General features: G+C 46.6%; 1 protein-coding gene across 1 annotated transcript; it reads left to right on the top strand.

The window, feature by feature from the left end:
* The first annotated feature begins 3042 nt into the window (after window positions 1-3042).
* Echs1 (enoyl-CoA hydratase, short chain 1) lies at window positions 3043-12079 on the top strand. The gene is made up of 8 exons (XM_052196101.1): window positions 3043-3177; window positions 5289-5486; window positions 5874-6001; window positions 6645-6744; window positions 7600-7704; window positions 8158-8277; window positions 10118-10185; window positions 11404-12079. Exons 1-8 carry the CDS (start codon window positions 3090-3092, stop codon window positions 11467-11469), a joined length of 873 nt encoding a protein of 290 aa, XP_052052061.1. The 5' UTR covers window positions 3043-3089; the 3' UTR covers window positions 11470-12079.
* Window positions 12080-14219: the final 2140 nt, after the last annotated feature.

The raw sequence follows: 14219 nt of genomic DNA on the forward strand, positions 1-14219 counted from the left end.
TTTACTTAGTGACTTACATAAAGCACTGCTTGTTCTGCCTATTCAGCAAGCATGACTTCAATTGCTATCTGAAACAGTGAGTCATCACCCTTAACAACCTGCTGACAGCCACACAGGCTTCTGTGTAAAATCTTGCTTGCTTGCTTGCTTGCCCACCCCACCTTGTAGCTTTGGAATATACAATGAAAATACAAACTAGACTCAGCATCAAAGCCTTTCAGGATCTGTCCTGGCTCCGACTCACTGGTGACACGCCCTCTCCTCCACTCTCATTGATGTTCAAGTGCGTATCTAAAAATATTCCTGAAACACCACCAATGTCAAAGGCTCCAACTTTTCTACATGATTTCCCACACTCACTGTTGACTTAAAAAATATTTTTTTATTATTGTCAACCTTATAGGTTTGAAGTGGGTTTGATTTATATTTCTCTAAAGGATAACGATGTTGAGCATCTTCTAATATCCCTCAAACAATTATGTCTTTATTGAAGAAATGTATATTCATCCTTTGTTCTTTGTAGTTCTGATATCTTTTCCTATTCCATTGTAAGAGTGTGTTATGTGTTCTTGACATAAGACCTTTACCAGATGTAAGTCTTGTAGAAAAGTTTCTTTCATCCTGCTTGTGTCTTGTGCCTCGACCTTGATGGTCTCCTTTGAAACAGAAGTTTTTAATTTTGCTAAAGTCCTTGATAGTTGTGATGACTGTTCTTAACTGCCAATGTGACTACATCACAGGGAACATCTGTGAGGGATTTTTCTTGATTGGATCATTTGAGATAGGAAGACCAATCTATGTCTGGGTCACACTCTATGTAAAGAGCAAGCTATATAAAGAGCACAGAAGAAAGAAGCTTTTGCTTTTTGCCTGCTGACTCTCATTCTCACTGGCCAGTTTGTATATCCTGATCCTGAGGATTCCCTCATTAATGTTAGAGCCTACTTCTTCTGGATTCCAACTATGCTGAAGACCAGCTGAGCCCTCCAACTTTGTGGACTGAACTACTGGATTCTTGAACTTGCTATCAGGAGACAGCCACTATTGGATTAACTGGGCCAAAGCCTGTAAGCCACTCTAATCAAATAATCACATGTATACACACACACACACATACACACACACACACACACACACACAAGTCCCAGAACTCATTATACATGGTTGCAAACCACCATGTGGTTGCTGGGTTCAATAGAACTCAGGATCTCTGGAACAGCAGGCAGTGCTCCTAATCTCTGAGCCATCTTTCCAGCCCAATATCTGCAGTTTTTAAAGCATCACAGACCATCAGAAAACGTGTGTGTGTGTGTGTGTGTGTTTGTGTGTGTGTGTGTGTGTTCCATCAGTCCTGTTCCTTTAGAAAACCCTGACAAATACAATAATCTCACTTTGTAGATGTTCCTTCCTTTGTCCCTAAACTCAAGAGAATATTAGGCACCTAATATTCAATACCAGTCCTGGCTTACTAAATAAACTGCGTTTGAGATATTTCATTTTGGAATTACTGTCACAGTTGCTTAGCCTATGCTAATAGAGACCTGGAGCAAAGGTTTGTTGGTGATCTGTTTCTGTTTTTCTTCTATCTTAGTCTTGAAATAAAGTGTGAAGACTCTTCTATTCTGGTTTGGATTGTTTTCTTTAAAGCATAGAGAGGCCAAACCTACTCCATCTTGGGACTAGCCTCTATCTTTTTTTTTTTTTTTTTTTTTTTTTTTTTTTTTTTTGGATTTGGTTTTTTCGAGACAGGGTTTCTCTGTATAGCCCTGGCTGTCCTGGAACTCACTCTGTAGACCAGGCTGGCCTCGAACTCAGAAATCCGCCTGCCTCTGCCTCCCAGAGTGCTGGGATTACAGGCCTGCGCCACCACCGCCCGGCTGCCTCTATCTTAAAGAAAGAAAAAAAAAAACAATAAGCCCAAGAACTTGACCTGAAGCAGAACCCAAGCTGCACCCGCGTACCAGGAAGGACCCCTCGCTCACCCTTGGCCAGAGTTACTCTGTAGCTACTTCCTAGCAACAGTAAATCAAAGATTAACCTGATTGTTTCAGATGTATTTTCAAACCCTTTGTGACTGGATACATCGGCTTACAATAGACATTCAGTTAGATACTTCCCGGGATGGACCCCCTCTCACTTACTTCCATTTCTTGTAAAACCCTGTCCTGCTGAGAGTTGGAGGCTGCTCCACCTTCCTTTCCTGCCCTGCTGTGTCAGGGTTGGGTTGGAGGAGAGTCCAAGCCTGAGCCTATAATAAAGAGACCCTAATGCTATTACATGGAAATGGCTCATTGGTGGTCTTTTGGGTTTCACAGACGCTTCCCAACACAACAGTATCAAGTTTGCTTTTGTCTGTAGATCCTGTCCTTTATTTATCCTAGTGTTTGCAGGACCAGCACAAGAATACAAATAAAGGCCTGATAATACTTGCTAAACATTTTAAAGTTATAATTGAAGATAATTTACATGAACGTTGGCTTTCTTTTAAATTTATGTGAAATCTTCTCATCTTGTAAAAACACAGCCGTTCCAAACCTAGTGTAATGAAACTAGTCGTCATGTAAAGATGTAAAGAATACCTCTGGAGCAGGGTGTAATGGCTCATGCCTTTAATCCAAGCATTCGGAAGGCAGAGGCAAACGGATCTCTGTGAGACTGAGAAACAGCCTGGCTCATAAGGAGAGTTCCAGGCCAGCCGGGGCTATATAGTAAGACCCTGCCACAAACCTAAACAAAACCGCCTCGCACTTTACAGCTTTATGCTCTATTGCTATATTGCAATGGCGCCTTCCAGTGGTCAAGACTGAAAGGACAGGGCCATCACAGGGGAAAGGGCACAGCCACGTCGCCCAGCCTGGCTTCGTAAACTGGGCACCAGCCAAGGTCACACCACCTAAGTGATGCAATTAACACTCTACTGAAACAACCGCAGCCCAGCACCCCGCGCTGCTTCACCCCGCCCTCTATGCTACCCCGCCCAGGTCACGGGTCCATCCCTTTAGCTTCCGTCTTCATCCCGCTTGAGATCTGGGGCGGGGCGATTCTGCAGGCGGGGCGATTCTGTGGGCGGACCAAATCGTCTCTCCGCAATGGCGGCCCTGCGTGCTCTGCTGCCCAGAACCTGCAGCTCGCTGTTGTCCTCAGTCCGCTGCCCAGAACTCCGGCGCTTCGCCTCGGGTGAGTGCCGACACCGGCGGGGTGCGTCACCCCACGTTGGGTAGATTCTCCACCCATAACCTCTGGATGGTCCCTAAACCCTGGCCTGCACGCACCTTCTCTTGATCCTGGACTTTCTCTCCTGACTCTAGATCTTTTGTCCTACCCCCACTTGCACAAGCATGCACTCCCAACACTTGACTCTGAAGTACCTGGACCCTGGATTCGCGTATGCATCCCCACACTAAACCCAGAGTTTCTACAAGTGACCACTGACTCTAGCTTGGAGTCCCTCACACCCTGATCCTCCTTCGGAGCCTCCAACTCCACCCCTCGACTGACCCCTTCCCAATTCTTTACTCCCCTTCCCGCCCCTCGTTCTGACCTTAGTCTCACCTTACAAGCCCAGCCAGATCCTAGCACCTAGAAGCCCTGCCTAATGGGAGCTTTAGATAAAATAAAAGCTCGAACTTTTGTTGAGTGTCTCTGGCCAGCTAGGAGCATGCATGTTGGTTGTGAAATCCCAGTAGCTTTAAGAGAATATGAAAGTGGGTTAGGTAAGACAGCCTGAGTATTGGGAAAGTTTTGTCCACAGTGCCTCCAGTCTAGTCTCTCCTGTGTCCACAGTGCCTCCAGTCTAGTCTCTCCTGTGTCCACAACCTCTCCGCCCTTCAAACAATCCAATCAACGTAGTCCATACTGACACGCCCACTTTCCTCCCTCGCCAGCTGAATAGTCCCTCTCTTCTCACTCCTTGGCTGCAGCCCTCCCCTGCAGCACTCTATCTAGAGTTCCGCTGTTACGGTGAACTCTTGACCATACCCTGGGGCAAGGGCTCCTCCTGAATCCCAACCTGGGCTGCCTGTCACGTTCTGGTTACCCTGAATGGCAGGCATCCTACTGTTCAGTAGTACACCTTACACTTAAGTTACTATGGAACAAGTCACCCAGAACACCCAGAAAGGCCCTCACTTTCAGGCTTATCTTCAGGCTGCACCCCCAAATCTGAGTTGGCTAGCCCTCCAGATCTCCTAGAACAAAATGGTGCTTTATATCAGTCTCTGTCCCACCAGACATACTGCTCCAGCAGGCCTGGGCTCTGTCCGGCTCTCACCTGCTGTCATGGTCTGGAAAGTGCTGGCATATGGGAGGAGGGTGAATGTTCTATATTAGAAGATTTTTGTTGTTGTTGTTTTTATTCGTTTGTTGAAACAATATTTCACTATGTAGCTCTGGCTGGCCTGGAACTCACAAAGATACACCTGCAACTGTTTCCTGTATGCTAGGATTAAAGGCATATGTCACCACCATCATGCCTGGATAGGTCACAGCCAGAGAGCTGCAGGCTGAAGTGGTAAGAATGGTACAGAATTCCGTCTATACATACAGAACTAATAGAATGAATATATTATATTTGTTAATATACAACACACAAATATATATATATGTATGCATATATATACACATATATGTATATAGACATATATATATATATACACATACATACATGCATATGGTTTATAAGCTATGTCTTGAGTAGTCCAACAATGGATGCTTCTTTCTTGAAAGAAAGGCCAAGGATTCAATAGTTATTTAGTCCAAGAGACTAGACGTCTCAGCAGACTCAATCTGGTTTTGGAGTCCAGAGAGGTGCTAGAGACCTGAGGGTCTTAAGTGTATATTGGAATCCCAAAGAACTAAGTTCAAACACTAGAGAAGAGGTGCCTTAAGAATAAATTAATTGCCTGGTGGTGCACACTTTTAATCCCAACACTTGGGAGGCAAAGGCAGATGGATCTTTGAGTCCAGGCCAGACCGGTCTACATAGTGAAATCCAAGACAGCCAGAGAAAAAAAGAGATTAGATGAGTTTGCCATTGAGAGTGAGGGCAAGCAGGCAAAAAGCAAAAGCTGCTTTCTTCCATGTTCTTTTATGTGGGCTGCCAACAAAAGGTGTGGCCCAGACTTAGGGTTGGGTCATTTCACCTCAAAAGAGCCACTCAAGAAAATCCTCCACAGGTAAGGCTTGGGTGTTAATTGATTGCCTGTGTGGTCAGGTTGATGACCAAGATTAGCCACAGAGGTGCCTTTGATATCTTTATGATGACACTCCCCTTTGTCCTCTTGCCCCAGGTGCTAACTTTCAGTACATCATCACAGAAAAGAAAGGAAAGAATAGCAGTGTGGGGCTGATCCAGTTGAACCGCCCCAAAGCACTCAACGCACTTTGCAATGGCTTGATTGAAGAACTCAACCAAGCACTGGAGACCTTTGAGGAAGATCCCACAGTGGGCGCCATTGTGCTCACTGGTGGGGAGAAGGCCTTCGCAGGTGTGCTGCGCAGCCATGGTTGTGGACGGGAAGGGGATGTCATGGCCTGTGGGAAGCAGCAAAATGGACCAGTTTCTCTGTGATGGGAGGGGTGCCTTAAGATATACTAACCTGTAAAGTAAACTGTGTTAAACATTCAGGTATGCTCAGTTCCTTTCTGGTTGGGTAAATACTGGCCTAGGCTGGGCCTCCTCTGAGCGTACCTGTCATCGATTGCCTGCCACAGCCCCCAACATTACCTTCTTAAAACAGCTGGCTTGGTAAGATGTTAGTTCACGTGTCAGCTATTCCCACTGTGGAGGGAAGAGCTCCCAAGCCTTGAGCCTAGGATACAGGACTGAGAAGATTTTTGATGTCTGGTAATTGAAACCTCACTTCTACCTCTAGCTGGAGCTGACATCAAGGAAATGCAGAACCGGACATTTCAGGACTGTTACTCCAGCAAGTTCCTGAGCCACTGGGACCATATCACCCGGGTCAAGAAGCCGGTCATTGCAGCTGTCAATGGCTATGCTGTAAGTGTCAGCCCCACAGTCCTCCTGTGCAAGGCCGGAGGACCTGCGCCTTTAAAAGGTCAATAGTGTCTTTTGCTATCTGCTTTGATGGATGGAGCCCCATTGGTTGGTCCCCAGATGTGTTAATGAGCTTTTCTGTTTCTTTTTAATTGCTGCAGTGGCTAAGCTACTTGTGTGAAGGCTGTGAGTACTCTGTCTGGGCACCCACTAGGGTTCCTGCTTCACGAGGCTACTGAGAAATGCAGTACTAGCTTAGCCCATGGAAAAACCGTGTGATTATTATACATGCTGATTATTGAATAAAACCCATCCTGGTGGGAGTGGTCAGGCACTCAATTTCACGCCCTTACCCTCTGTGACTGATTTAGAGCCCACTAAGCCAGGTTGAGTTATTCACCACAAAGCCAAAAATATTTACCGCCTGGCCCTTTGCATAAAAGTCTACGAGCCCCTGCTAAGCAACATCACCCTTACATTTATCCTACCACTTCAATATAGTTTTGTTTGGCTAGGTTAACATTCGCTGTTATCTGACTCTCTTTCATGGTTCCAGAAAAATTCTGTAAGCAAATAAAGAGTGGTTTTTCTGTCTGAGCTCCTCTGGTAAAAATCCACCTGCTTCTGGACATTTTTTATTTTTCAGCTTGGTGGGGGTTGTGAACTCGCCATGATGTGTGACATCATCTATGCCGGTGAGAAAGCCCAGTTTGGACAGCCAGAAATCCTCCTGGGGACCATCCCAGGTAAGGTGTCCACAGGACAAGCCCGAGTCTCAACCTTACGGCTTGCATCCAACCGCAGAGGGTTCTCTGTTCAGTTTTCTCTCCACCAACCAACACCTGAAAGACAGCATTGGAAGCTCAACACAGTCTGGGAGCCTCAGGACATGTCCATCTCTTATGAACATACAGATCCTAAATCCAGCAGTATCATACACAGAAAGTTTACTGGCTTGAGCCACGATGGTTCTTTCCTGCCCGTGAACCAATAGAGCTTTGTATGCCAGAAGCTTGGGAGAAAGATGAGTAGATTTGTGTTTGAACCAAAAACTCTGTCCCATGTCAGTCTGGCTCTGTCCACTCCTATGCCACTGGCCTAGCAAGTCAGGTCGCCTCCGCGAGGTCAGCGCAGCAGACTGGGGAATTCTCACTCCCCACTGCCTGGGGAAGCCCTAAGATATGGAGGAAGCAATAACCTTGCCCTCCAGGGGGCACTTGTTAGATAGACCTGGCAGGAGGAGTTGAACACTCAGAGAAAGGACTTGAGCCCTCAGGAAAGAAACCACATTCAGAGGATGCCTCTGCTGTGATGCTCTCGAAGCTTGACCAGGCTTGTTCTGAGACTCTGGGCAGTGAGTTCAGTGTATTTGTGCAGGTCTGCATGGAGAACGCAGCCCAGGCTGGGATTCAATCCAGCATGGTCTTTCAGGCAGACCTGGAACTTTCCAGGATGATAGGAAAGGAACCAATTTAATTTTTCTTTCTTCTGCTTTAATGCTGAGAAGGAACCCTCTGTCACTGAGCTGCATCCCAGCCCTGGGTTTCTTCTCAATGTCACCTGATAAAGGGCCAGCTGAGACCTCAAATCTCTCCCTGTAGGTGCAGGGGGCACCCAGAGACTGACCCGAGCAGTCGGCAAATCGCTGGCAATGGAGATGGTGCTCACTGGTGACCGCATCTCAGCCCAGGATGCCAAGCAAGCAGGTGGGGTAGTGATGTTGGGAGCTGGGGGAGACTTAAGCTACCTCAAGTGTCCCTGTGGGTAGCTGGCATCGGAGCCCTAGGGTTCTGTCTTTAGCTTTTATATCTTGAAATATGTTATATACAAGAGAGTGGCAACATATGTTCAGGTTAGAAATAATAAAAGCATCTCTTCCCACTGCCCTTTGAAGGCTCTTAAAGGCCAACCCTTCCCTGCCCTTGGCAGTGACCCCAGTCCTCAAGTCCTCTGTTCCATTTGATCCTGTAGACAGCATGACCTGTGCAACTTAAGAGTTCAGTGACTGGAGCATGGCCGTGGAGAGCACAGAGTCGCCCGCTGCTGGGGACAGCCATCCCTTGTTTAGGACCCAGAGAACTGACCTCTCAGTGTCACTGGGTTCCAGAGGAAGTGGACAAGGATATTTCTGCATGATATTCAGACTTTTCATGTTTTAGGTCTTGTAAGCAAGATTTTTCCTGTTGAAAGACTGGTTGAAGAAGCCATCCAATGTGCAGAAAAAATTGCCAGCAATTCCAAAATCATAGTAGCCATGGCGAAAGAATCTGTGAATGCAGGTAGGAGTCTTCCCGGGGAAGAGGCTACAGGACTATGTAGGTGAAGCTGTGAGGTTCCAAACTACCCCACCTTGTCCCAGGCAGCAGTGGGAAAGTTCTCAGAATTGTGATTTGCCATAGTGTTTCAGGTTTTGGTCACTCAAAGGTCTGATAAGATATTCTGAGTATCTATACCAGGACCCAAGGCTGGGGCCAGTCTAGGAACCTAGTGGCAATGCAGTATCAGGCACAGAGAATATGGCCACAGCCCCTGAAGTCAGTGGTCTGTGGTTCGTGGGAAAGCTGTCTCTGGGGATCTGGATTGAACAGTTCCCTCCTGAGCCATGTTCTGGTTATGCAAGTGGGCTGTAGCCTGGGACCTGCATAGCTCATCTGAAGCATTCCATCGGTTCCCTCATGACACTGGTCTGACCTGCTTTCCTCAGAGCTGCCTCAACCTTTCCTAACTTCTCTCTAAATATCCTCATTTAGTTATTTATTTCACATTTTAACTTATTGAGGGGGTATCCTATGGTACACATGTGGAGGTCAGAAAATGATTTGAGGACTCAGCCGTCTCCTTCACCATACGGTTCCAGAGACTGAATTCCAGTTGTCATTAGACCAGGCAACATGGGCTGCTATCCACTGAGCCATCTGGCTGAGCCTGTTGTGTAGATTTTGAGACAAGGTCTCTCTATAACTGAAGCTACCCTCAAACTCTAGATCTACCTGCCTCAGTTGCTGGGATTGTAGGCATCACCACATCCAGCTTGGCGTCTTTTCTTAATACAGTTATGCTATTTATTAACATGTATATGAATTTATATGCATGTGGGTGTATATGTGGGTCTGTGTGCCTTTTCATGTGTGAAGACCAGCAGAGGCCAGCAGATCTCTCAGGGTTGGAGTTACAGGGATTTGTGGGATACCACCTGAATGAAATTCTTGTAGTTGTTTTAAATCTTTTACTTGTGAGTGTGTGTGTGTGTGTGTGTGTGTGTGTGTGTGCGCGCGTGCACCTATGTGTATGTATATCAAGTGCGTGTATGGTGCAGTGAAGGACATTGGACAGCTGTGAGCCTTTCTGTGGAAGGAACCCAGGTTCTCTGCAAGAGCACAAGTATTCTTAGCCACTGAATCATCTCTCCAGTCCCAGGAATAAAGTCTTAATGTAATTATTTACCTCAGCATTTCTGTTTCTGTGTTTCAACTTAACATCACATGTAGAGTCATCTTGGGGGCAAAATAAAAAATAAAAATAAAAATAAAAAATGTGACCCAGAAAAGTTGTTGCAACCTCCAGAGGGTACACCAGTCCTTTAGGGTTGCTGCTGCTGGCCACAGTCAGGTATGTTGATGTTAACGGCCAGCTTTTGTGGCGCATACAGGGAGCAACTAAGGCTTCTGGCAAGGTCACAGTGGCGGGTGTAGTCACAGCTCAGATGGTCCGCAGCACTGCTCTACAGGATGGTGTTCTCCACTGAATGACGACCCCGGCAGGGGCTGCCCCTGCTGCCTAGCCATCCTCTTCTGCTATTCATCCTTACTGTCTTTCTGTGCTCAGTTTTACCAGCCACCTCAGGTCCCCACAGCTGGACAGATTCTGCTATTCATCCTTTGTTCAGTTCTCGTGCTTTTCTGAGGTACCTGGACCACTGCTAAGGTGTTTGGGCAGCCTAGGAGAGCAGGGTATTCATATGGCTACATCAACATAGGCCATTCACTTGAGAAGTGGAGAGAGCTGGATGAATCTGGAGCCCATGCCAAGCCTGGACCCCTTTCTGTAGGTCACAGTCAGTTCGACATGGGTACCTCACATGTAGGGCTTCAGTTGGTGACCCCAGGGTTTCTTTTTCAGCCTTTGAAATGACATTAACAGAAGGGAATAAGCTGGAGAAGAAGCTCTTCTATTCTACCTTTGCCACTGTGAGTAAAACATATTCTGCTTGGCATTCAAGTCTGTTTCTGTTGCAGATGCTGCTGGGGAAATCTCTTCTTACTGCTAAAAGGCCCCGTGAGTTACACCACTAAGCATCAACTCCTGCATTTAAAGTGGTTTTGTAGCTGGCCACAGTAGTCCCAGAACGTTGGAGCCTGGGGCCAGGGATAATTGCTTGAGCCCAAGAGTTTGACACCAGCCTATGCAACACAGAGAAATCATCTCTAAATAGTATTTATCTCGTATGCATAAGTGGTTTGCCTACATGTATGTAAATACACTATATGCATGTCTGACACCTGCAAAGTCCAGGAAAAGGGCACTGGATAACTTGGAATTGAAGTTACAGACTGTTGTAAGCCACCATTTAAGTGTTGGGAACGAAACCCAGATCCTAACGAGTGCTTTTAGCTGCTAAGCCATCTCTAACCACCACTACCTAATTCTTAAATTTTACTTTACTTGTTTCTTTGTTTGAGACAGAGAGTCTCCTTATGTAACCCTGGCTGGTCTGGAACTCATTATGTAGACTAGGCTGGCCTCGAATTCACAGAGATCTGTCTGCCCCAGCTTCCTGAATGCTGAGATTAAAGGAATCTTTATCAGAAGCTCACGTCTAAAGAGTCTTCTGACCATAAGCTGCATTATCTATTGCACCACTGGCCCAGTGCTCCAGTGGGAGCTGGAGAGATGGCTTAGCATGTACTACTATTCCAGAGGACCTGAGTTCACTTCCCAGCACACACACACACACACACACACACACACACACACACTTAAAAATAAAAATATTCTAAATGGCTTAGTCCTCCCAGGAAGAAGTGAAGATGTTTGGATAGTGTGTCCACTGGCTAAGGAAGGGGCGGGTAAGAAGCAGGGTTCTGTTGTTGTCCCTGCCCCACAGCTCTGGGAGAGATTCCTAACTCAGACCCTGCCAGATCCATAGGTGCTGTGAGCATGAGTTTCTGGTACTCATGCTAGCGCTCCTGATTGACTGTGTCCTGGATGGTTTACAATCCCCTTAGCACTGTCTGTGGGGAGTCCCATATTTCATAGGCCACAGGTGGGCCTACTGCAGAGTCACTGTCTTGCTCATGAGCTCAGAGAACAGGCAAGGGAGAGACATAAGAGCACCTAGGAAATGCAGGCAGTCAGCTGAGGGCCTCAATGGGAAGACTTCACCTCTTTTCTTCTTTTTCTGCCAGGATGACCGGAGAGAAGGGATGTCTGCATTTGTAGAGAAAAGGAAGGCCAACTTCAAAGACCACTGAGGGAGAGCTGGCGGCTCTATCATTTGCCACCCTGGAGAGGAAAGCTCAGCCTGTCAAGTGAGAGGCAAATAAATTATCCAAAAGGGTAGTAATGTTGGCCACAGTTCCTACTGAAGGCCTCGGGGCTGTGGCCACAGCTTGGGTACTCGTCGCGTGGCCTGCAACCCTCACTCACGAGTTGTTGGAAGTCTGTCTCTCACCTTCTTCTAAATCAGATCTGGAAAATTTTCAAGGTGTCTTGATCTTTTCTTTTTTAACTTCACTTTAAGGGCAGGGCAGGATTGGGCCAGCCACACCCCTGTGCACTATCCACAGCACATAGCTCAGGGTGTGAGCTTAGAGAGAGAAGTGGCCCTGTCTACTGATTCCCAACACGAGAATTCAATGAAAGTAACTGCTTCACAGCTTAGTTTCGACTCGCCTGCAATCGTCTCTAGAGAGTCAATGTGGTTTTTTAATTATTATTGCTATTATTTTCATATGGATAGGGTTTCACTGTACATCCCTGGCTGCCTGGAAGTTACTATATAGACCAGGTTGACCTTGAACTCACAGAGATCAGCCAGCCTCTGTTTCCCAAGTGTGGGGATTAAAGGTGTATGCTACCACACCGTGACTATTTGTGTGTTTTTAGCTTCACCATCTTAACCATATAAAGCACCAAGCACTTTCACATCAATGTGCGGCCATCCCCACCGTCAGGCTCCAGGACTCTGGTCTCTAGACCTTCATCTTCCCAAGCTAAAGCTGTCTCCCTTAGACACTGACTCCCAACAGCCTCTGGCACCAACTCTTTTACTCTCTACGAGAATGGGATGACTCCAAGTGCCTCATGAGTGGAATTAGAATAATTGTCCTGTTGTGTTTGTTATGGCCCTTGTACGATGTGATACACATTATTCCCCCTCCCCCAACCATGCACGTATGTCAAAAATTAGCCTCTCAAGGGGGTGGTCTTAAAATGCTAAAAGTTGGATGGGATTCACAAGTGGATTTGTAAGGCCCAGAGGGAACTCTTGTAGCCCTTTTTCTATGAAGATGAAATGAGAAGGCGTGAGGAAGGGCCAGCAAGTCTGTCTCCACCAGACAGCAAATCCACCTTACTTCCGACTTCTTGCCCCTAGAACTGAGAAGTTAAGCCTTTGAGTTGTAGCATGTCAGAGGCCTAAGCTAAGAGAAATATCCTCCAGGTTCATTCATGACGTAGTAGTTGCATTCAAAGCCTGATGTTTATGCTGAGGTGAAGACATCATTTATTCTCACACTAATGTGATAGGTACTTATTTTTGAAGTCATCTCAACATATTGCTCAATATGTATTTGTCTTGAACTCCTGAGTGTAAGCAGTCCTGATTCCGCCTTCCAGATATCTGTGACTACACTTGCTTTCCCTCATCACCAGCCAGGTAATACATACGGACAGTGCCCGGCTTTTCACAGCCTAGCCTACAGTGGATGGTAGGATAGTGTCTTAGTCAGGGTTTCTATTCCTGCACAAAACATCATGACCAAGAAGCAAGTTGGGGAGGAAAGGGTTTATTGAGCTTACACTTCCACATTGCTGTTCATCACCAAAGGAAGTCAGGACAGGAACTCACACAGGGTAGGAACTTGAAGGCAGGAGCTGATATAGAGGCCATGGAGCAGTGTTGTTTCCTGGCTTGCTCAGCCTACTTTCTTATAAAACCCAGGACTACCAATCCAGGATGGCACTACCCACAATGGGCTGGACCCTCCACCCCTGATCACTAATTAAGAAAATGCCTTATAGCTGGATCTCATGGAGGCATTTCCTCAAGGGAGGCTCCTTTCTCTGTGATAACTCCAGCTTGTGTCAAGTTGACACCCAGAACTAGCCAGGACAGAGAGTGACCTTCTACACTGGCCCTAGCATTTCAGTGGAATGTGGCTAGGATCCCCAAATCTACTATGCCCAGAGCATCTTTGTGGGGAATGCCTGTCTACTTGCTGTGGCAGTAGGACATCAGCACCGTTCTGCACTCTTCAGGACCCAGCAGTGTGAAAGTGGAGACTCTCACAGAAGCAGTTTCCATCTGAACCTTGGGTGTTTGTACAAAATTCACCCAGTGGGGAAAGACCAGCTGGTACAGAGTGAGACCTTATCTCAAATAAACAACAATGGGGGCTGGAGAGTTTGAAGGTTGAGGCCTGCCTAAACTCCAGATTAAGACATACATCATGCAGGACGGTGGTGGCGCACGCCTTTAATCCCAGCACTCTGGGAGGCAGAGGCAGGTGGATTTCTGAGTTCGAGGCCAGCCTGGTCTAGAGTGAGTTCCAGGACAGCCAGGGCTACACAGAGAAACCCTGTCTCGAAAAAACCAAATCCAAAAAAAAAAAAAAAAAAAAAAAAAAACCAAAAACAAAAACAAAAACAAAAAAAAGACATACATCATAACCAAGTATTCAAAGTTTGTTATGAAGTTAATACACAACCCAGATGGTGGTAACCATCATGGTCACTATACAAGGTCACCCAACCAAAGCTTCCTGTTCTAGGAGCTGGACCTCAGGGCCTTTCTCTTGGTAAAGCCCACTTTGCCCTAGAAGAGGGCATTGGATTCCCTCAGAATGTAGTTATAGACAATTGCGAGCCACCACCAGATAGAAACCAAACCTGGGTCCTCTGGAAGAGAAGCTAGTGCTCTTAGCCAATGAGCCATCTCTCCAGGCCCAGTGTTCACTTATTAAAGCTGGGCACACAGGAAGTATGTGTTAGCCATTGATTG

This window comes from Apodemus sylvaticus, chromosome 1, assembly GCF_947179515.1.
Source record: "Apodemus sylvaticus chromosome 1, mApoSyl1.1, whole genome shotgun sequence".
NCBI lineage: Eukaryota > Metazoa > Chordata > Mammalia > Rodentia > Muridae > Apodemus > Apodemus sylvaticus.